This window comes from Erinaceus europaeus, chromosome 12 (genome assembly GCF_950295315.1).
Source record: "Erinaceus europaeus chromosome 12, mEriEur2.1, whole genome shotgun sequence".
Taxonomy (NCBI): Eukaryota; Metazoa; Chordata; class Mammalia; order Eulipotyphla; family Erinaceidae; genus Erinaceus; species Erinaceus europaeus.
The window spans coordinates 31,671,324-31,693,937 of record NC_080173.1 but is presented as its reverse complement, the minus strand read 5'-3'; the positions used below and the strand labels follow the sequence as shown (position 1 = coordinate 31,693,937).

The 22,614-nt window shown below is 37.3% G+C and overlaps 1 protein-coding gene across 7 annotated transcripts in view; it reads right to left on the bottom strand.

Annotated features, from left to right (window-relative positions):
• The window catches only part of CFAP20DC (CFAP20 domain containing), a 307,663-nt gene that overhangs the window by 106,310 nt on the left and 178,739 nt on the right, over nt 1-22,614 (bottom strand). For 3 of the 7 annotated variants that reach the window (XM_060203003.1, XM_060203000.1, XM_060203001.1), the window contains exon 13: nt 12,915-13,292. The exons of 3 other annotated variants lie outside the window; for them this stretch is intronic. In XM_060203003.1, the coding sequence (XP_060058986.1) occupies nt 12,915-13,292 (378 nt within the window). The remainder of the gene's footprint in view (nt 1-12,914; nt 13,293-22,614) is intronic. One more of the 7 variants, XM_060203002.1, reaches the window with a different exon arrangement.

Sequence of the window (22,614 nt, the reverse complement as noted above, 5' to 3'; positions counted from 1 at the left end):
AAATAAACACAAATCTACAGTATTTTTTAATAGAAGAATAACTTTGCATAAAGAAGTAGTTCACAAGGGAAACGGTGAATGTCACAACCACTGTGAATATTCTGATCAAATATATTCAATTTATGGAAAGACTGAGAATGACTAATGCTATTAAAAGCCATCAAACAAAATATAAACATAAGATGGGAACATGTTAGGTCTGAAAGTCAGAAAGGTCTTGCAGCTACAATAAACACTTAGATTGATATTATAGACTTTACCATACATTTTAAGTGACTGACAGTCTATATTGAAGCTCTCAAGCACCTCCCCCCAAATATTACTACAAATCCTTTGTGACCAATACAAATACCTTCTTAATGTGTAGAGCTGAACTTGGCATGTGGAATTTTCAGACCCCTTTATTGCTGGCATAAACCAAATTTGATAACAAATGATGATTTCACCATGGCTGAAGTACTAGCATCATATATGACTCATGGGGTGATTGACATGTAGGATTGACATAGAACTTGAAAACTACTGAAAAATTCTCTTGTATGTCTGCAAATATTTATTGTGTCAAAAAGGCATTTTCATGACATACAAGTATTTCTTAGCTATTCAATCCTCTATTCTTACCCCTTTGAGATGTTTACTATACTTCATCTTACTACTTTTCTGCTTCACAGGAAAGTCAAACTTAGAGAAAAATATAATTTTACAGAAACTCTTGGCATTCCTATGGCATTAAAAGCTTTAATATTTTATAAATAAAGTATCATAATCATAAATTTGGGCTATAAAATATTCTGATATAAAAATGTGAGGCAAAGATTTTTCTGGAAAATTGTTATTGGAAACTCACTAGAATTAGAGTTTGAGGCTTCAGCAGCTAGTTACCCTGGGAAGTCACATAATCTCTAACATGAGGTTTTGTATGTGTATATAACATGTTTGAGTGTCTTAGAACATAATAGATATCACAAGAACAAAATAGATAGTCCAATGTAAAATATTAAAATAGAAGAGGGGACTGAAATAAGCTCAAAAAGGAATAGCTGGGGGAACTGTTAGAGAAATACAAATTTGTATCACAATGAGATACTATTTTTGATCCACTGGGAAGGCTATGATAGCAAAGGTGGTAATATGTGCTGGCAAGGATGTGGTGAAAACAGAATCTGCACACATATTTTGTTATGAATGTAAAATAGTGCAGCCATTTTGCAAAAACAGTTTGGCAGCTCTTCAAAATATTAAACATCAGTTATCACAATTTACTCCCAAATATGTACCCAAGACAATGGAAAACATTCGTTCACACAAAAATTAGTCCATGACTCTTCATAGCATCATGATTCATAACAGACCCCCAAAGTAGAAATATCCAAATGTCCATCAGCTGATGAGTGGATTTTTGCTTATACATACAATGTTATATAGTATAGCCATAAACGGTAATAAGGTACTGAAACTCACTAGAACATAGATGGGCCTTGAAAATATTGTGTTTCATGAAGAAAGTCAATGAAAAAGGGTCATCTTAACATTCCATTCACATAAAATGTCCAGAATACACAAATACAGAGAGACAGAAAATAAACTAGTGGTTGAAATAGGCTGGAGGAAAGAGAGGGGAGCCTAGCTGCTAATGGGTATGGGGTTTCTTTGGGTAGTATAAACAAATGCTCTGAAATTAAGTATTGGTTACAGAAGTTTATAAATATACCAACATTCTTGAAGCTTACACTTTAAAAGAATTAATTTTATGGTATATAAACATACAGAATTTCCAGTCATTCAGCTATCAGATTTGAAAATGAAATCAATCCCTGACCATCATACTTTTACCATGCTGTCTTCCACTTTGCTTTTGTTTGCATATCTGCAAAGATTGGTTGTGTTAAGAAACTGAATGTAATAGTCTAATTCATGGAGGGTGAATTGTCTGTGCAGCTGTTAAAGCACACGTGCCACCAATGTGTGAGGAGGACATAGGTTCAAGTCCCTGGTTCCCATCTGCAAGAGGGAGGCTTCATAAGCTGTGTGGCTGGTGTCTCTCCTTTCTTTCTCTTCCTTGTTTTATCCCTCTCTAGCTTACACGCTCTATCAAAAAGAAAGACCATCAACAACAATATACACAAAAAGAAAAAGAAATAAAGTTGCCATTGGGAATGAATGGATTTGTGTGGTATCAGGTATGAGAACCTGGGCTTGGGCATCTAGCACCACATGAGAATACAATACATAAATGCCTCATGAATGGTGGAGCAATGTGCTGGGAAGTCTCTCTCTCTGATATTAAAAGGAAAAGAGAAAAGAGTATGTCAGTAGTGGTAAAATTGAGGGAAGTCCTAGCACCAAAAAACTCTAAATAGAGGAACAAATAATCGCAAATGCTTATCACAGTACTTGACAAACAGCTATTAAAGGTTTCTGAAATTACTAGTATCTGTATCATAAAATGTTTGAGCATGTATCTACCAATATGGTTGCTTACAAATTAAATATATATAAAATTATATTAAAAAATAATATGTAAAGATTTATGCCATATTCCACATATGACTTAAACCAAATTGAACACATGAATATGAAAAAAAAAAAGTCAACCTGTATCTAAGACCGTGGGAGAACTACAGTGGTTATATATAGAGGTGGGGATGGGGAAAAAGGCCTCTGGTGACAGTAATGGTGAGAGAAAAAAACATACAAAAAAAAAGATATATTCCATTCATGTTTTTATATAGTTGTATAGAGATTGCTAATTGTTTTGTGGACACAAAGACAGAAATTTGAATGGTTGAGTTAAAAAAAAAGTGGGAATAGTTTAAATTTTTTCTTCCTGAAGCAATGTAATGTTTTGGGGTACATACATTCCTATTAGGAAGCCACTGAATTAGCAATTTATATACATGTACCATTATTAATCTTTCACTCATGTTGTTTGTTCTCTTTCAGCCTTTCTTCATTTTGTACTATTCTAGGAGCTGAAAGCGTAAAGAAAATAAGACACATCTTTGTTTTCATGGAGCTCAATCTAGAAAGGGAGCCATAATGGGTGTTATGTAGTAGAGTAATGATCAATCTGTAACAGAGTTATGAGTAAGATGCTTGAGGAATGCAGGACAGAAGTGACTAACTGCCCAGTAGGATTAGAGAAAAGCTTCACAACATTTAAAGTGGCATTTGACAGTAGCTAAGTCTGTTGACAAATGGAATGAATGGTCTTCAGAGTTAATGAGGTGTCATCAACATGGAAATATTGAGAAAGACTGGGAGAAGAATACCTGACTGAGATACTGCAATGATCTGCAGTGGTGGAAATGCAGTCATTGACAGAGTCATTAATTTATTCCACATATAATTAAGGAGACCCTATTATTTGCAGCAGGAAATCTTGATGCTAAGCTTGCTTAGAACTCTATATTTCCATGATTTTATTTCCAACACCAGGAACATGTACTCTGAAAATACTCTGGAAGGGGACAGCCAAAAATGAGCAGAAAGAAATGAAGTCATAGATAGGTAATTAACTTAGTTCCCTGGTCCATACTTGATTTCTAATCTCCTAAACCACTTCAAAATCACCAGAAAGGCTGCATAATTTATTACTTTCTCAAAAAAAAGAACAACTCTTAATAAAGTCTTCACATTAAAGTAGATTCCAGCACAAGATGTCATCTAACTAAATTATGCAACTGCTCAGAGGCAAAGTGTTGCATGCAGTCCTGTCTCTGAAAGGCTCAAAATGTATCACCCAATTCCATTTCAAAAATTTCTTGTAAGAAAGAGGGGGAGACATTATCACTTAGATTTGTCCAAGGAACTAGATAATGGGCTAAAGGCTGTACAATTTAGTTGTGGTAAGCTTTTCACTTATGAAGCTATGCAAGCTATTCATGTTAATAGATTTTTTTTTTTTGATGTTATTAGGCCTCTAATACAGTGAAGTTACAAAGACAAGTAAGATGTGATCCCTCTTTTACATTCTAGCAGGCCAATTAAAAGTTATAAAGAAGGGGCCAGGCTGTGGCATACTGGGTTAAGAGCACATGGTACGAAGCGTAAGGACTGGTGCAAGGATTTTGGTTCGATCCCCAGGACCCTCACCTGCAGAGGGTTCGCCTCACAAGTGATGAAGCAGGTCCTACAGGTGTTGATCTTTCTTTCCCCCTCTCTATCTTCCCCTCTTCTCTCAATTTCTCTCAGTCCTATCCAACAACAATAAACAACAACAACAAATGAAAAAAAAAAAGGCCACTAGGAGTAGTGGACTTGTAGTGCAAACACAGAGCCCCAGTGATAACCCTAGAGGCAAAAAAAAAAAGTTATAAAAAATGTGCATAAAATAAGGCAGATAACCTACACTGAGTAGCAGTATTTACACAGTGCCTTGAAAATGATTAAAAGAACCAATTAACTCATATGGTCACACCAACAGATGCAGATAAAACATTTGACAAAATTCAATACTCATCTATGGTAACAAGTTTTCATAAAGTTGAGATAAAAGAAATAAACCTCAACATAATAAACACTATATACCATAGACACACAGGGCCAGGCAGTGGCACACCTAGTTGAGAACACACACAGTACCATAAACATACATCTAATAACATACTTAATGGTGAAAAACAAAAACTCTCATTTAAGATCAGTAATAAGACAAGGCTGTACACTCTGACACTTTTATTTGATTACTACTATAGGCCTTAGATTAACTAGAGAAGAACAAGAAATTAAAAGACTCTCAGATCAGAAAAGAAGTGATAATTATTTGCAGATATGATCATGTGTATTATTTACTTGTTTATTTATTGGATAGAGACTGAGAACTAGAGAGGGAAGGAGGAGATAGAGAGGGAGAGAATAGGGATCACAGAGTGGAGAGAAGCTAGCAAGTCTATTTTAGGTATGTTCCTATGAACCCATGATTTTTATTTGAAATATTGTCTGGGAAGATGTAGTCAGAGTTTGGAATAGGGCTAGAAATCTGGATTAGGGTAGAGAGTAACTACCAGACTTGAAGAAAGTACCTAAATAGTTAACTGTTTACTCCACTGATCTGACCCAGGGCCCCTATATATTCACTTTAGCATAGGCACCTGTGTAAACTTTGAGTCCCTGTCAGTCTGAGGTCATAGCCTATGGTCACAGCTGGGAGCATTTCAGGACCAGTCTTTCTTGAGTGGCAGAGCAGGATGACCTAGACTCCCCTTGGAGAGTAGGGCACTCCATACCACTGCTGATCTACAATGAGGGCAAGGTCTTAGAAAGGCCAACAAGAGGGATTATGATGATCTTTCTGATAGAAATGACCAGTAACGGTTGATAGAGGGATCTATTAGAGGTAAAGGCCCATAATATGTATGTGGGAATCCAAGGGTTTCCTGAATACAGTCCCAAATGATAGAGTGGACTGGTACTGGCCAGAATGGTCACCATTAAGTGAGCCCGTCTCTTGCTCTTTTCCAGTTGTTGTTCCCACTTCTCTTTTAATTTCTCTCTATCTCTCTCAACAAAACAAAAGGAAAAAATGGCCTGGAATATTAATGAATATGAAAATAAGATTTACTTTGCTTTAGATTGCCAAGCATACTTTCTTACATTTCTTTTTTACAAACTTTATTACTATTATTGTTATTTAGCTGATAGGAGAGAGAGAAATTGAGAGAAAGGAGAGAAAAAGAGACATCTGTAGACTTGCTTCACTGCTCATGAAACATCTCCCCTGCAGGTGGAAAGCTGGGGCTTAAATTTGAAGCCTTATGCATGGTAATGTGTGTGCTCAACCAGATGCACTACCACTTGGCCCCTCCTTATTTACATTAGTAATTACTCAGAAATATGTAGAGAAAAATACACACTTTTTTTTTTTTAACCACAGCACACTGATCAGCTCTGGCTTATGGTGGTGCGGGGGATTGACCCTGGGACTTTGAAGCCTCTGGCATGAATCTCTTTACATAACCACTATCTACCCCTGCCCTAGAAAAACATAATATGGATCATGGATTAAGTATTCTATGTGTACTATTTTATTACATAGTCAATTGTCCATGGAAAAAGTATTATTTTTTTCAAAGTTTATAGATGAGGGAACCAAGACTCAAGTAAGGAATGTCCATAGTCACATAAAGCAAAGCCAGGGTTCAAGTAAAGGTCTGTCTGATTTGAGCTGTTATTCTGAGCTATAGGATCTATTGCACTTGACTTGCCAGTTCTGAAGAATGAAAATGCAGATGGACTTGATTGACATAGAGACTTACTTAGAAAGGTGTCAGAGGGTGGTAATGAGAAAAGCTGAACTATCAGGCAGCTCAGGACAGCATGGGGCCAATGGACTTAAGCGGTATAAACTGCCAAAGGATAGAGTCGACCCTATGTGAACCACACAGCTGGGCTAGAACAATGAATATAATATATATAATATGTAAGGCAATCTGACCCTGAAATTGCTGCTTTGAAACAATGAAATATTGTTGCAGCTGAAAGAAGTCAGGGGTCAAAAAGAGATTTCTGAGTTCTCCAAACAATAGGATATTCTTGGGAAGACAGCTGCAAACGGCATACTTGAGAGGCAAATGCTAAGACAGACAGATGGCATTCCTTTGAATAAAGAGTATTACATAACCTAGAAAACCCACAACTTCATGCACTAGAACAAGGCCTCTGAAATAATTTACATATTCATATTCTCTGTAGAATACAAATTGCATAAAATTGTAAACATTTATTATGATAGATATGTCCTTATTGGGCTGAGTTTGTAAGGGGAAGCAATGAAACCAATTTTTTCACATCATCCAAGGGAAATAGTTTGACATTCAAAGAGAAAGAAAAAAACTTTCAATGATATCCTGACTTAAAATATCTTTAAGTGTCCTTCCTTCTATCTAAATTTTATAGGCATCTTCAGTGATATGAATGCAACTGCAAGGAAGACTAAAATAAAATTAAACCAGTGAGGCTACATCAAATTAAAATGCTCCTATACAGCAAAAGAAACCACTATCCAAACAAAAAGACCCCTTACAGAATGGGAGAAGATCTTTACATGAAATACATCAGACAAGAGTTTAATAACAAAGATATATAAAGAGCTCACCAAACTCAGCAACAAGAAAACTTACAACCCCATCCAAAAATAGGGAGAGGACATGAACAGAATATTTACCACAGAAGAGATCCAAAAGGCCAACAACATGAAAAAATGCTCAATGAGATGCCACTTCACTCCTGTGAGAATGTCATACATCAGAAAAGATAGCAATAAATGCTGGAGAAGCTGTGGGGACAAAGGAACCCTCCTGCATTGCTGATGAGAATGTAAATTGATTCAACCTCTGTGGAGAGCAGTCTGGAGAACTCTCAGAAGGCTAGAGGTGTGCCTACCCTATGACCCTGTAATTCCTCTCCTGGATATACAGCCTATGGAACCAAACACACCCATCCAAAGATATTTGTGTATACCTCTGTTCATATAGCACAATGGAATACTTACTACTCAGCTATTAAAAATGGTGATTTCACTTTTTTCGGTCGACCTTGGATGGAGCTTGAAGGAATCATGTTAAGTGAGATCAGCCAAAAAGAAGGAAGAATATGGGATGATCTCATTCATAGACTGAAGTTGAAAAATAAGAACAGAAGGGAAAACACAAGGCAGAACTTGAACTAGAGTTGGTGTATTATACCAAAGTAAAAGATTCTAGGATTGGGGGAACTGTTTCAGTTCCTAGAACATGATGACAGAGAAGGATCTGGGATGGGAGTTAGACTGTGATGTGAAAAACTGAGAAATGCTACTTATGTACAAACTACTGTATTTTACTACTGACTGTAAATTCTTAATCTCCCCAGTAAAGAAAAAACTGAAACAAAACCAAACCAAACCTGAGCAGTGTTCTGGTAAAAAATAAGCGCCCAAGCTTCAGCATTAACTCATTAAAAAAGAAACAGTGTTCTTCCATAATTTCATTTTGACTTAAAAAATGTGAAAATTAAGCTTGGACTGGTGAAATAGCTCACCTGAATAGTGTGCTGTTGTGCCATGTGTTCGGCCCAAGTTCAAGTCTAGCCCCCACTACATTAAGGACATTTGGTGGTGTTCTCTCTCTCTCTCTCTTTCTCTCTCTCTCTCTGCCTCTATGTATAAACAAGCCAAAAGCAAACAAAATAATCAGAAAGTTACATATGATAATTTTACACTTCTTTCCTCTAAAGTTATTTTAAAGCTTTTCTACTTTTTCCCCCTAAATACCTAACTTTATTATTGGTAGCATATTTTGTTTTTCTTAAGAAGATAATGATTATTTAGTAAGACTAAACTTTTTGTGGAACCCCAAAGCTTCAGATATGTCTTTTGTTTGTCTGAAAATGCACATAATGGCATTTGCAGGTTTAAAAATGACTCATTCCAAATTGTTTGAATGCAGTTATACATGCGGAAAAGTTTAATTACCAGCTATTCACATGGTTGCAATATTACCCAGAGGGCTGAACTTCTTTCTTAATTAAAAATATTTGAACTTAATAATAGAGAACTACATTAAAATATGAATAAAACATTGCAAGGAAGAGGTTTATCAAGTAGTTACGAAATCAATTTCAGTAAGTGTTCCTTAAGAATTGCTAGTCCTCTTCTGCTCAGGGGATTGGAAATGCCCTTCTCTTGCATCTTCTTAAGAGCATTTAATTTTCTTTTGTCAAAAAGTTGTTTCATATTGGCACTTGGCAAGAGCATTGACTTCAATGGGACAGACAACTCCAATTCCTCACTGCAACACTTTCATAGCTGCATTGATGGCTCAGAGTTACCAGAAGTCTTTTGCAGTCTGGTAAATGACATGATCTTTTATCAGGTTGTTCAAACTCAAAAGCAAGAAGCCATCCTTGATTCTACCTCATCATCTGTCAGTCCTATCACACAATCCAGTTGTCTAACACTTCTTTTCACTTCCACCAGGAATGATCAGAGAAATGTTTCAATAGCTTATGCTGCTTCCATGCCTGCCTTGTTGTGTCCCTTCTTGACACAAATAGAGAAAAGTTGGAATGTAAATGTCATTGTCTTGCTTAAAAAGTTCTTCAAAGACACAGCTTAGGAGGTCCAGTGGATGAAGCTATGGATTCTTAAGCATGAGGTCCTGATTGATCTTATCGAGATGCACACATATCTGCTCACAAAGCTTGATTTTTAGAGGAAAAAACACTTCAGTTTTATCTTTGGATGCTTCTTAAGGAGAGGAATGGCTTTTATATGACCACATTTTTTCTTTTTAAATTCTAGCTCCTTAATTTCTTTGGGATCTTATCCTGTCCTGATCTTAATGGAGGAAATTCATAATCTTCTTCATAAAGGCATTGAAAGGATTAAGTGATATACAGAATGAAACCATTAGTCCATACCTGTTTCATCACTAATACTCAACACATATAATTATTACAGAAGATAAAGACCTGCAAGTTTCTTCACTAAAATGTTCAGTGACCCTGTGGAATCATTCCTAGACATTTATCTGAAGGATATGAAAACACTACACTAAATGGATCTCTGCACACTTAACCACACAGCAGCACTAATCACAATAGAGAAAACATGAAGTCAACCTAAAGGTCCTTCATTGGGTGGATGGATAAGGAAGTTGTATGTTATATACTCAATGGAATACTACTCTCCTATTAAAGATGATACTGCACCTTTGGGAACAAAAATGGATGGAACTACAAGTGATTATACTTTGTGAAGGAAAAAAAAAAGTATAGGCTAAGGGGATTAGTACAGCAGTAGTGCATAGGAATTGCATGGGACAGTCCCAGTTTTATCCCCAGCATCACAAGTACAAAAGCTAACTAGTATTCTGGGGGGGGGGGGGGGGAGAAAAAAAGGAAGAAGTAAAAGATAACAAATGACTTCATACATATATAAAATGTAAATAACTGAAACAAGTAAACTTGCAAAAATGTACTAGTATTAATCAAATGAGTGCTTAGATTCTGCTGAAATCATAGTGGTTATCAGAGGAAATAGGGAAGGGAAGTAGTTAAATTGGTTAAATAGAGGGTTATCTTTGGTGTGATGGTATTGGAAATTTTATGGTAGATGTGGTGAGTTAGTATCACACACATATAAAATTATAATCCTAAAACCTTTAATATTGTAAACTCTGCAGATTCCAGAGTTAGATAATCAAGATTCAAGCTGTGAACCCCCAATTAACTCACTGTTGCCCTTAAATAAGCTGCACAATCACCCTGAAAAATGGGAATGATGACTGTTTCTCTCTCTTAGGATTACTGTGAGGATGAAGTGAAATGCTTCCTGGGAAAAGTCTTGAACCAGTGACTGTCATGTGGTAAATGCTTAAGTAGTGTCACTTATTTCTATTTTGCTGATAACAGTGTACAGTGTAAGTCTGTTACTTATAATTAAGTGTCCAGTCTAAATTGCTTGAAATATAATTGAGCAAGGCTTTCCATGGTAATCTGTACAGAATACTCATGACATAAATAAAAGAAATGCTTAATGTTGTCATTCCACACCTGAAGTCTCTAGTCACAGTCTGAAGTGAAGCATGCTGGGGTGGCACTCGTTGTGTTGATTAGGTTGTGATCCGCGGACGCAATATTATTTGATTTGAATTGACAGCAACATGCAGAAAAGTGGGCCCATCCTAAGGTTCCAGGACTGGGGGAAATATAGGCTCTATAGTGGAAATGTGAGGTTCCTGTTGTCTTAGGGTTCAAGAAGACAATAGATAGTTGTTGTTATCATCACATTATTTGGTGATAGGGTTAACTTTGGAAAGTCCCTTTGACAGGGTTTGGGGTATAATACCCAGCATCTTGTATACAGCTGTGTTGTTGGTTGCTTCTGTTCTCCCTGGTTTAGGCTTTTAGGAGAGAACATATCAAAGACAGTCTATGTATTAAAAAGACTCAGTCTGTGTTTTAAGAAGTTCTAGACATATCATCAGTTTTTCGCCTCTCAATTAAATAGTGGTTTATATAATGTTTGCACTTTAATAGGATTGTACATAAACACCACTCCCACCACCAAAAGACTGTGTCCCATCCCCACCACCATGCTGGGAAGCCCAATGGCCACCCTCCCCTTCACCACAGTGTTTTTACATTGGTGCCCTGTTCTCGATTTAATCAGATCCTGCTTTTAGTTTCCCTTTCTGTTCTTCTTTCTCAACTTCTGTTGATGAGTGGGGACATCCCATACTCATCTTTATCTTTCTGACTTAGCTCACTTAACATAATTCCTTCTAGCTCTGTCCAAGATGGGTCAGATAAGGTGGGCTCATTGTTCTTAATAGCTGCATAGTATTCCATTGTGTATACGTACCACAGCTTTCTCAGCCACTCATCTGTTGTTGGGCACCTGGGTTGCTTCGAGGTTTTAGCTATTATGAATTGTGCTGCTATGAACATAGATGTATACACATCTTTTTGGTTGGGCATGATGGAGTCCTTGGGGTATATCCCCAGGAGAGGAATTACTGGGTCATATGGAAGGTCTATGTCTAGCCTTGTAAGAGTTCTCCAGACTGCTGTCCAGAGAGACTGGACCAATTTACATTCCCACCAGCAGTGTAGAAGGGTTTCTCTGTCCCCACAGCCTCTCCAACATTGTTGCTGCTGTCCTTTTTGATGTATGCCATTCTCACAGGAGTGAGGTGGTACAGACTATAGGTTCACCCGTGCCCATAAACTAGGGGAAAAATATATATCTGAAAGCAGAAGTACACAAGAGCATACAGGGAATACCCCCAACACTTCATCTGCAATAATACAGTCTTTAGGTCCATGATTGTTCAACAATTTGTTTGGCTTTGTATGTTAACTCTTTTCAGCCGCCAGGTTCCGGATGCTGACCAGACTTCCTTGGACAGACGACCCCATCAATGTGTACTGGAGCACCACTTCCTCAGAGCCCCACCCTACTAGGGAAAGAGAGAGACAAACTGGGAGTATGGATCAACCAGTCAATGCTCATGTTCAGTGGGGAAGCAATTACAGAAGCCAGACCTTGCATCCTCTGCAACCCACAAAGACCCTGGATCCATACTCCCAGAGATATAGAGAATGGGAAGGCTATCAGGGGAGGGGGTGGGATGTGGAGATCGGGTTATGGGAATTGTGTGGAATTGTACCCCTCTTATTCTATGGTTTTGTTAATGTCTCCTTTCTCAAATAAAAATAAATAAATAAAAAAAAACCCCAAAACTGACAAGGGTTGAAAGAAAAAAAAAGAAATGCTTAATGTCTGGAAAAAATGGGATGTGTCATTTGTTTTGCAAAGTTTCATTTGTTCTAGTTTCTAAGAGTTCCTACGGGTGAACTGAATGAAGAAAACAGCTAATGCATGATGAAAAAAAAGAACACATCAATGTGATGGACATGAATATAGCTACCAAACTAGCCTAGGGGATTTATTCAATGACACTACTTTACTGTTCACCTTCACTGATATCATTTGTTATTTGGAGAACTGCTGCAAAGAGACCAGAAAGTGAATGGAATAATGATGTTTTTATGACTCCTAATGTAGATTGTTATTGAAAATCTGTCAATTTTACTGGCAAGCTTTTGGCTCAAAAATAAGATCTTCATTTATAATTTGCAGGCAGTGATAACTGAAATTATGAGAAGTAACTGGGAAATAAAAAATAACTATTATGATAACTATCTTTCTCATTAAAAACATGAGGCATTCTATTATCATTGGGATGTGCAATATACTCTTTAACAGCTGCTGTTACTGTGCAAAAGCACATCTGAATAGGAAAATAACACATTACTGATCACCCAAATGATGAAAAATAGGTACTGCTGAAAATGTGTGCAAATTGGAAGAGAACAAAACACAGCAGGACGCACTGCATGAATGTGTAAACCACACAGAAGCCACTTACAGATACTTCAGGAATCTGTTTCAGCATCCCCCCTGAGATTTCCTTTAGAAAGGTTCTATTTATTGAAGCTGGCACTTGATGGACTGCTCGATCCTTTGCTTTGATAATGGGATCTGGAGTTTTATGACAGGATTCACTCCTTCTTCCAGGGGGAGAAAGGCATGGTGTAGGTACCAAACTCTCTTGACAGCCATGCCTATCTACCTGCTTTGCCAAGGAACTCTGGTTTACAGACGCTTCTGCTTCTGTGTGGGCAGCCTTTAGACATCCTGTACTTGTCCACTCTGCAGCCTTTGTCATCGCACTTTCGAATGTTAACTGAGTTAGCCCTGAAGGACTAGTTGTTGGGCCTGGGGAGGCCTGAACACTGTGGTTACCCTACATGGGGGAACAAAGTGAAAATCATTTTGAGTTCCAACTTGTGGTGAATAATTATTGAATACAAGTTTTAATGCACGAAGAGAGTCAATGAATAAAGTAAACCATATACATATTACTTTATTCTGTAATAACTGAAAATAGTAATTTGAATTATCATTTGCTAAAATGCTTTGCTATTGGTCTGAGTAAGACATAGATAGTTCTCACTGTTAAGTAACAGAACATTACGAAATAGTTACTTAAATATATTCATTCCAAAGACTGTATAAAAGAGCCCACAGTAATTTCCTATAGCATTTATGAGTTTTATACTTTGACTTAATAATGAGCTAACTCCAAGGGAGGGAAAAGAACTAGAGCTTGTTTTAAAGTAGGAAAATGATACCATAAAAATAAGTGGGATGGTTCAACATCCGTAAGTCAATCAATGTCATTCACCACATCAATAAAAGCAAAGCCAAAAACCACATGATTATCTCAATAGATGCAGAGAAAGCCTTTGACAAAATCCAACACCCATTCATGCTCAAAACTCTACAAAAAATGGGAATAGATGGGAAATTCCTCAAGATAGTGGAGTGTATATATAGCAAACCTATAGCCAGAAGCTGAAAGCATTCCCCCTCAGATAAGGGACTAGACAGGGCTATCCACTGTCACCATTACTCTTCAACATAGTATTGGAAGTTCTTGCCATAGCAATCAGGCAAGAGAAAGAAATCAAAGGAATACAGATTGGAAGGGAAGAAGTCAAGCTCTCACTATTTGCAGATGATATGATAGTATACATAGAAAAACCTAAAGAATCCAGCAGAAAATTACTGGAAGTTATTAGGCAATATAGCAAGGTATCAGGCTACAAAATCAATGTACAAAAATCAGTGGCATTTCTTTATGCAAACACTAAATCTGAAGAAGAAGACATCCAGAAATCACTCCCATTTACTGTTTCAGCAAAATAAATCAAATACCTACAAATAAAGTTGACCAAAGAAGTGAAAGACTTGTATGCTGAAAACTATGAGTCGCTACTCAAGGAAATAGAAATTGATACCAAGAAATGGAAAGATATCCCATGCTCATGGATTGGAAGAATAAATATCATCAAAATGAATATTCTCCCCAGAGCCATATACAAATTTAATGCAATATCCATCAAAGTTCCACCAAGCTTCTTTAAGAGAATAGAACCAACACTACAATCATTTATCTGGAACATGAAAACATCTAGAATTGCCAAAACCATCTTGAGGAAAAGAAACAGAAATGGAGGCATCACACTCCCAGACCTTAAACTATATTATAAAGCCATCATCATCAAAACAGCATGGTACTGGAACAAAAATAGGCACACAGACCAGTGGAACAGAATTGAAAGCCCAGAAATAAATCCCCACACCTATGGACATCTAATCTTTGATAAGGGGACCCAAAGGATTAAATGGAAAAAGGAGGCTCTCTTCAATAAATGGTGCTGGGAAAACTGGCTTGTAACATGCAGAAGAATGAAATTGAACCACTTTATCTCACCAGAAACAAAAATCAACTCCAAATGGATCAAAGACCTAGATGTCAGACCAGAAACAATCAAATACTTAGAGGAAAACATTGGGAAAACACTTTCCCACCTACACCTCAAGGACATCTTTGATGAATCAAACCCAATTGCAAGGAAGACTAAAGCAGAAACAAACCAATGGGACTACATCAAATTGAAAAGCTTCTGCACATCCAAAGAAACTATTAAACAAACAAAGAGACCCCTCACAGAATGGGAGAAGATCTTCACATGCCTTACATCAGACAAGAAACTAATCACCAAAATATATAAAGAGCTCAGCAAACTTAGCACCAAAAAAGCAAATGACCCCATCCAAAAATGGGCAGAGGATATGAACAAAACATTCACTACAGAGGAGATCCAAAAGGCTAACAAACATATGAAAAACTGCTCTAGGTCACTGATTGCCAGAGAAATGCAAATTACAACAACACTAAGATACTACCTCACTCCTGTAAGAATGACATACATCAAAAAGGACAGCAACAACAAATACTGGAGAGGCTGTGGGGACATAGGAACCCTTTTGCATTGCTGGTGGGAATGTAAATTGGTACAGCCTCTGTGGAGAGCAGTCTGGAAAACTCTCAGAAGGCTAGACATGGACCTTCCATATGATCCAGTAATTCCTCTCCTGGGGTTATACCCCAAGGACTCCATAACACCCAACCAAAAAGAGGTGTGTACTCCTATGTTCATAGCAGCACAATTCATAATAGCTAAAACCTGGAAGCAACCCAGGTGTTCAACAACAGATGAGTGGCTGAGAAAGCTGTGGTATATATACACAATGGAATAGTATGCAGCTATCAAGAACAATGAACCCACCTTCTCTGACCCATCTTGGACAGAGCTAGAAGGAATTATGTTAAGTGAGCTAAGTCAGAAAGATAAAGATGAGTATGGGATGATCCCACTCATCAACAGAAGTTGAGTAAGAAGATCTGAAAGGGAAACTAAAAGCAGGACCTGACCAAACTGTAAGTAGGGCACCAAAGTAAAAACCCAGTGGTGAGGGGTAGACATGCAGCTTCCTGGGACAGTGGGGGGTGGGGGTGGGTGGGAGGGATGGGTCACAGTCTTTTGGTGGTGGGAATGGTGTTTATGTACACTCCTAGCAAAATGTAGACATATAAATCACTAGTTAATTAATATGAGAGGGGGAAAATTAATTTTATGTCTCGAAGTTTTTTAAAACACAAACTGAATCTTTTTAATATATAGGCTGTCTATTTGATATGCGGACTCTCTCAAAAGCCTAGACCAAGTAGATCACAAGCAACCAACAGGACAGCTATATATAAGATACTGGGTACTGTACAGCAAACCCTAACAAAAGGACTTTTCAAAGTTAACCCAATTATCAAATAATGTGATGATAACAGTAACTATCCATTGTCTTTTGAACCCTGAGACAGCAGGAACCTCACATCTCCACTATAGAGCCTCTACTTCCCCCAGTCCTGGAACCCTTGGATAGGGCCCACTTTCCTGTATGCCTCTCCCAATCCATATCAAATAATATTGCATCTCCGATCACAACCTAATCAATGCAACGACTACCACCTCAACATGCTTCACTTCAGACTGTGTCCAGAGACTTCAGGTGTGGAATGACAACCCTTCAGCTTCATTACTCAGGTGAGACCTTTCCTTTCATAGTATACTCTAATTCCATCTCAGGTGGTTCACTTTCTAACAAAGTCCCAAAACCTAGATATACACCAGTTTCTGTGAGAGAGAGCACATGTTCACACGTATCCATAAACTACTGCAAAATATATACCTGAAAGCAGAAGTACACTAGAGTTTGCAGTGAGTATCCCCCTAACACTTCCTCTCCACTATTCCAAGCTTTGGATCCATGATTGCTCAACAATTTGTTTGGCTTTGTATGTTAACTCTCTTTTCAGTCACCAGGTTCCAGATGTCATCAGGATGCCGGCCAGGCTTCCCTGGATTGAAGACCCCACCAATGGGTCTTGGAGCTCAGCTTCCCCAGAGACCCACCCTACTAGGGAAAGAGAGAGGCAGACTGGGAGTATGGACCGAAGAGTCAATGCCCATGTTCAGAGGGGAAGCAAATACAGAAGCCAGACCTTCCACCTTCTGCAACCCACAATGACCCTGGGTCCATGCTCCCAGAGGGATAGAGAATGGGGAAACTATCAGGGGAGGGGACGGGATATGGAGATTGGGTGGTGGGAATTGTCTGGAGTTGTACCCCTCCTACCCTATGATTTTGTTAATTTATCCTTTCTTAAATAAAAAAAAATAAGTGGGACTTTCAAAGTACCTTTCTTTATATTATTGTAGGTATAGTTTCAAGATCAATAAATGATGTATTGTTAAATACATTTCTTACTTGAAAATCCCAATTACAGAAAGTATTTCCCCACAGGGTTTGAACTTCATTAAATATAATTGCTCAGGAAGGTGAAAGTAAAAACTGTAGGAATTTCAAAAGTGCACATTTCTGGGACTATCACTAGGAAAAACAAAAGATATATATATACACACAGACACACACACATATATACATATATATATTATCTGAGAAAGGTGGATTTACAGGCATGAAATCAATGCTCCTGAAAGTAAATAATGGAAATGAGAAATATGCTATTTCCATTAGAAGAGTTTTCAGCCATAAAATAATAAATGTAAAGAAAAAACTAATGTGATCAGGACTTGTACTTGCCATGGCAGATTTTTTTTTCCAATTTGCATCATATAGTTAATATTTAATAAACAAATTGATGTTAAAATGATAAACTTAGAATAGAAAAAAATCAATCAGAGCAAAGTGCATCTTAAAGATATTATTTTTGCCCGATAATGTAGATTGAACATTCATTTCAGTAAACTATTCTCTCATTGTTCCATTTATAACTGTATAAATATTCAGGGGTCTGGGTGTAGGCGGGATGACCTCATGCAGAATGCACAAGGACCCTGGTTTAATCCCCTACTCTCCTCCTGCAGGGTGAAAGCTACATGAATGGTGAAGCAATGTTGAAGTACTTCCTTTCTCTCCTGTATATCACTCCCCCCTATTGATTTTTTTCTATCCTAGCAAATGGAAAAGGGGGAAGAAATGGGGGGGGATTTCTGGGAGTGGTGGATTTGTTGTATAGGTATTGAGTCCAGTTTAAAGAAAAAAAAGAAAAAAGAAAAGAAAAACAAACCAAATATTCAGTTATTTCCAAAGTGTGACACTTTTACAACAAAATATCTGAGGGAATGATTAAGTTGTTCAGTTTCTTCCTGAGTCCTTCGCCACCATACACACTCACTATCTGAATTTCACAAACCTGAAATTATCAAACCTTTTAATTTGAAGGGGTTTATCTTTTTTTTTTTTTTTCAGCATGCCCTGCCTCTTTTTTTCTCCTTCTTTATTATACCTCAAACTAGGTATTTATTACTCAGGGTGCTATTGCTGCAGGGAATATAACTGTAGACCACAGCACAACCCCTGTTACCCTGGGCCACTAGCTGTAAATTCAACGAAGTGTCATTGGAAGATTTAAAGCAGGGGAATGCTATGATGGCACAGAAGAGAAGTCAGGATATGAGTTTGTATGGTTGTTGTTTATGAAGTGTCTGGAGTATCTGAGATGAGAGTAGAAGGGGGGGCACTAGGGGACTACTGAACTGTTTTCTTTTATTGTTGTAGTTATTATTATTTTTATTGATGTTGTTGTTGGTAGGACAGAGATAAATGGAGAGAGGAGGGGAGGGGAAGATAGAGAAGGGGAGAGAAAGACACCTGCAGATCTGCTTTACTGCCTGTGAAGCGACTCCCCTGCAGGTGGGGAGCCGGGTGCTCAAACTGGGATCCTTATGCCAGTCCTTGTGCTTTGCGCCACCTGTGCTTAACCCTCTGTGCTACCGCCCTACTCCGTACTGAACTGTTTTTATTAGATGTGCTGATTAGATATACTGAGGTGGCTGTGTGAAGACAATGGTGGTGATGGGGGAGAGGCCAGGCTGACTTGGGCATTGTGTAGGAGGGAGGGAAGTGTTGTACTTAGTGACTCTGGAAAATCTCTTACACAGAGCCTGGGGTCTGTAATCCTTTTGCTATGATTTTTCCTTCTTGTGGATTAGCAGACAGCTGTGTTCTTTAAAATGGTAAATCAGGTCTTAGGCCCTATCTGAAGAAACAGCTGTCATAAGGAATGAGACTAATAATTCCAAATGAATGAGAGGCACGGACATTAGTCTAGGAACTATCAAATGCACAGAAGACAACACTGGCAGAACACTTCACGATCTTCACTTTGGAAATGTCTTCAAAGGCTCAAGTCCAACAACAAGGAAAACAAAAACAAACTAATGGCACTACATCAACCTGAAAAGCTTCTGCACAGTCAAGGGAACCATCACCAAAACAGAAAGACATCCTAAAGAATGGGAGATGATCATTATATGACATTCATCAGATAAAAGGGGAATAACCAAAATATATAAAAAGCTTACTAAAATCAGCAATAACAAAAACAACAAACCTAATTAAAAATGCAGTAAAAACATGGACAGAATCTTCATCTGTGAAGAGATCCAGAGGACCAACAGACATATGAGAAAGTGATCAAAGTCATTGTCAAAAAAATGCAGATAAAGGTAACAATGAAATATCACTTTACACCTCTGAGAATGTCAAACATCAGAAAGGCCAGAATCAACAAATGTTGGTGAGGATGTGGGGAAAATAGAAACACTTCTACACTGGTGGTGAGAATGTAAATTGGTCCAATTCTTGTGGAAACCAGTCTGGAGATTTCTCTTAACACTAGAAATTTCTCTCCTGAGGATTTATTGAAAGGAAACAAAAGCACATTTCCAAAGAGAGCTATGCAAACCTATGTTCACAGTAGCACGATTTGTATGAGTCCAAACTTGGAAGCAGGTAAAAATATTTCTTCTTTGTTTGCCATGGGGCAATAACATGTCTCAGAACCACTAATTCTTGGTTATCCCAGTTCCTGAATGGGGAGTTAAGATAAATGAGAAAAGCAAGCTAATATGGGATTCTAACCTTTTGATGCAAGTTGTGGCAGTTTCTATTTTTGAGGAGAAATAAATTAAGAATAGAAATAGTATAGTATTTATTAGTAACAGTGCACTAGAAATATCCTATTCTTCTCCTTAATAAATTTTGAATTTGCTACTGAAATGTGCCATAAGAATGTTTATTATGCCTACTGGTTTTACATCTCTGATGCATTTGGGCTCAACATGCTTTTGGATTAATTTATTAAATGTATAACAAATGCATCTTTATATGCATAAAAAGTTAGCTGACTATGATGACTGAAAAACTACTACTTCGCCCCTGCCTCTTTGGTTTGTCATTTAGTTACTGAAAACCTGAACAGCAACTGAATATAATTTGTCAGACTTGTAAAGAAATTGTCATGCCATTTTCACATTCTAGTCATCTGTTCATCGCTTTCTCAGAAGAACAAATATAAAATGCTGCTGATTTAACTTAATGTATTTTTTCAAAAGTCCCAAATCTCTTGAACTGCTTGTCTTCTAGGCTCAGAGACATTTGTTTGTTAACTATTCAATCACATCCCAGTGCCAGGAACATCAATAGAATTTGCCTGATTAACTGTAGCATAGCATATGTCCGCTGAAGATGAGAATGATTTCCCCAAGGAGCCAGCACTTCCTCTGTTCAACTAAGTTTCTTAAAAGGACATGCAGATGGGCATTTGGACAACAATTTCACCACACACAAAAATGGATTGCTCTTGCTGAGTTGTGATTTTCAAAAAGATGATTTTAATGACCCTTGAGGACCACCAACTTTGAGCAGATGAGACCTCAGATCTTTGTATCCCAGCTTTCATGCTGAGTAAAAGTGGATGATCACATTCATTTGTTTCAACTGATTTTTAAATTCAGCTCACTGTGAAAATGTCATATATAAGATTTTTTAAAAAGTTTTATGGCAAAACAGAGCTGAGATATTCCAGATGAAATTTTGATGGTAGTTTTGGATTTGTAATTGAGAACGACTCAAAAGGAATTAAGTGTTTTAACCAATGTTTTAGTGACTAAATATGGGACTAACAGAACCTTTCTGTTTGACAACAGCACCATTAAACAAAAAGAGACAATATCAGTAGATATTTCTGTTAACTAAAGAACAGTTATTTAAAAAAAAATTAATATTTACTTTCCCTTTTGTTGCCCTTTTTTATTGTTGTAGTTATTGTTGTTGTTAGGAGAGAGAGAAATGGAGAGAGGAGGGAAAGACAGAGGTGGGGGAGGGAAAGATAGACACCTGCAGACCTGTTTCACTGCTTGGGAAGCGACCCTCCTGCAGGTGGGGAGCCAGGGCTTGAACTTAAGCTTTGCGCCACATGCGCTTAACCCACTGTGCTATCGCCAGACTCTCAAGAACAGTTATTTTTAAGAGTAGAGCTACAGACATTAGTCATAATAGAATGAAAAATTATTTCTTCTCTGATGATAACAAAATTGACTATGCCTTAGATGTCTTCATTAACAAACACCCCTATCTACTTTCTGTAGTGTGCAAGTATACCTACTTGTATATTTACTTCTGACTCCTTAATTTTATAGGGAACTATTAAAACAATACACTTATTTCTGTATAGAAATAGAGATAGTTGATAGTGATCCTTACAATGCATTTTTACTACTCTTACTAGTCATAAAATTACAAGAAAATGTGACTGTTTCTAACAAGGAACTCACTTGAGGAATAATAAAAAGGAACATATTAAAATATGTTGGGAAAATTATTTTTGTAAACACCTTCAATTGTAACCAATGATGCCTCACAGATGGTAACAGAAGTTTTAAGGACTGTATGGGGTGGGCAAACAGTATCATGTGAATATTGATGGAAAATGATGAGACTCCTTTAATTGTCTAAGAAAAAAATTCCTTATTTTACTCATCTTTTTTTTAAACTTATTTATTTTATGAGAGAGACAGAGAAAAGAGAAGGTCAGAGCACCATTCTGGCATATGCAGTACCTAAGGATAAAGGGGCTCAGCTGTGTAAGCTGTGTTTCACTGGCTGCAGGCCACAAAAACACATAGTTTTTACTCTATAAGTCAGACCTCATGGTCTTTTAACTAGTAGTGCTTTAAATATTTCTTGGAAAAATTCCTGGGTACAACCAAATATTTACCTGCAAGATGGTCATTTAGTAAAGGTGACAGAATGTCACTCTAGGCAGAATTTTATTCATTTACTTCCCTGCCTCTAAAACAAAGCAAAATCATAGGATACAAGGGACTGGTGACTTTTTCAGAAAAGAAAGAAGGTTAAAAGTAGTAATAAAGACACACAGAAACAGAGTAATGGAACTACACACAGTAAATATAAATGTTCAACCTCAGGTGGGAGAAGAATGCATATTATGCTGTATTCTGTTTAATCAGAATATACAGAAATCAAATTGCACGACAATGCTTTCTAAGAAGAGCCTTTTTCTTTTTCTAGCACATAAACGGACATGTAAAGTTCAAAAAGGCTACATAGAAACACAAGCAGTCTCATGTGGTGTATATGTTCTTTTTTTCATTGTGTGTATAAGCATGTGTGAGGAAGGAATCCAAACTTACTAGCTAAGTGGGTGTAACTGGTTGGTAGTATAACCCAGAAAATACCTGTTATCATGAAAAAAAAAAAAAACCAAAGTAAAATAGCTTAACTGTTGAGGACTAAAAGTCGCCTTGAAAACAGTGACATGAGGAAAACTGAAA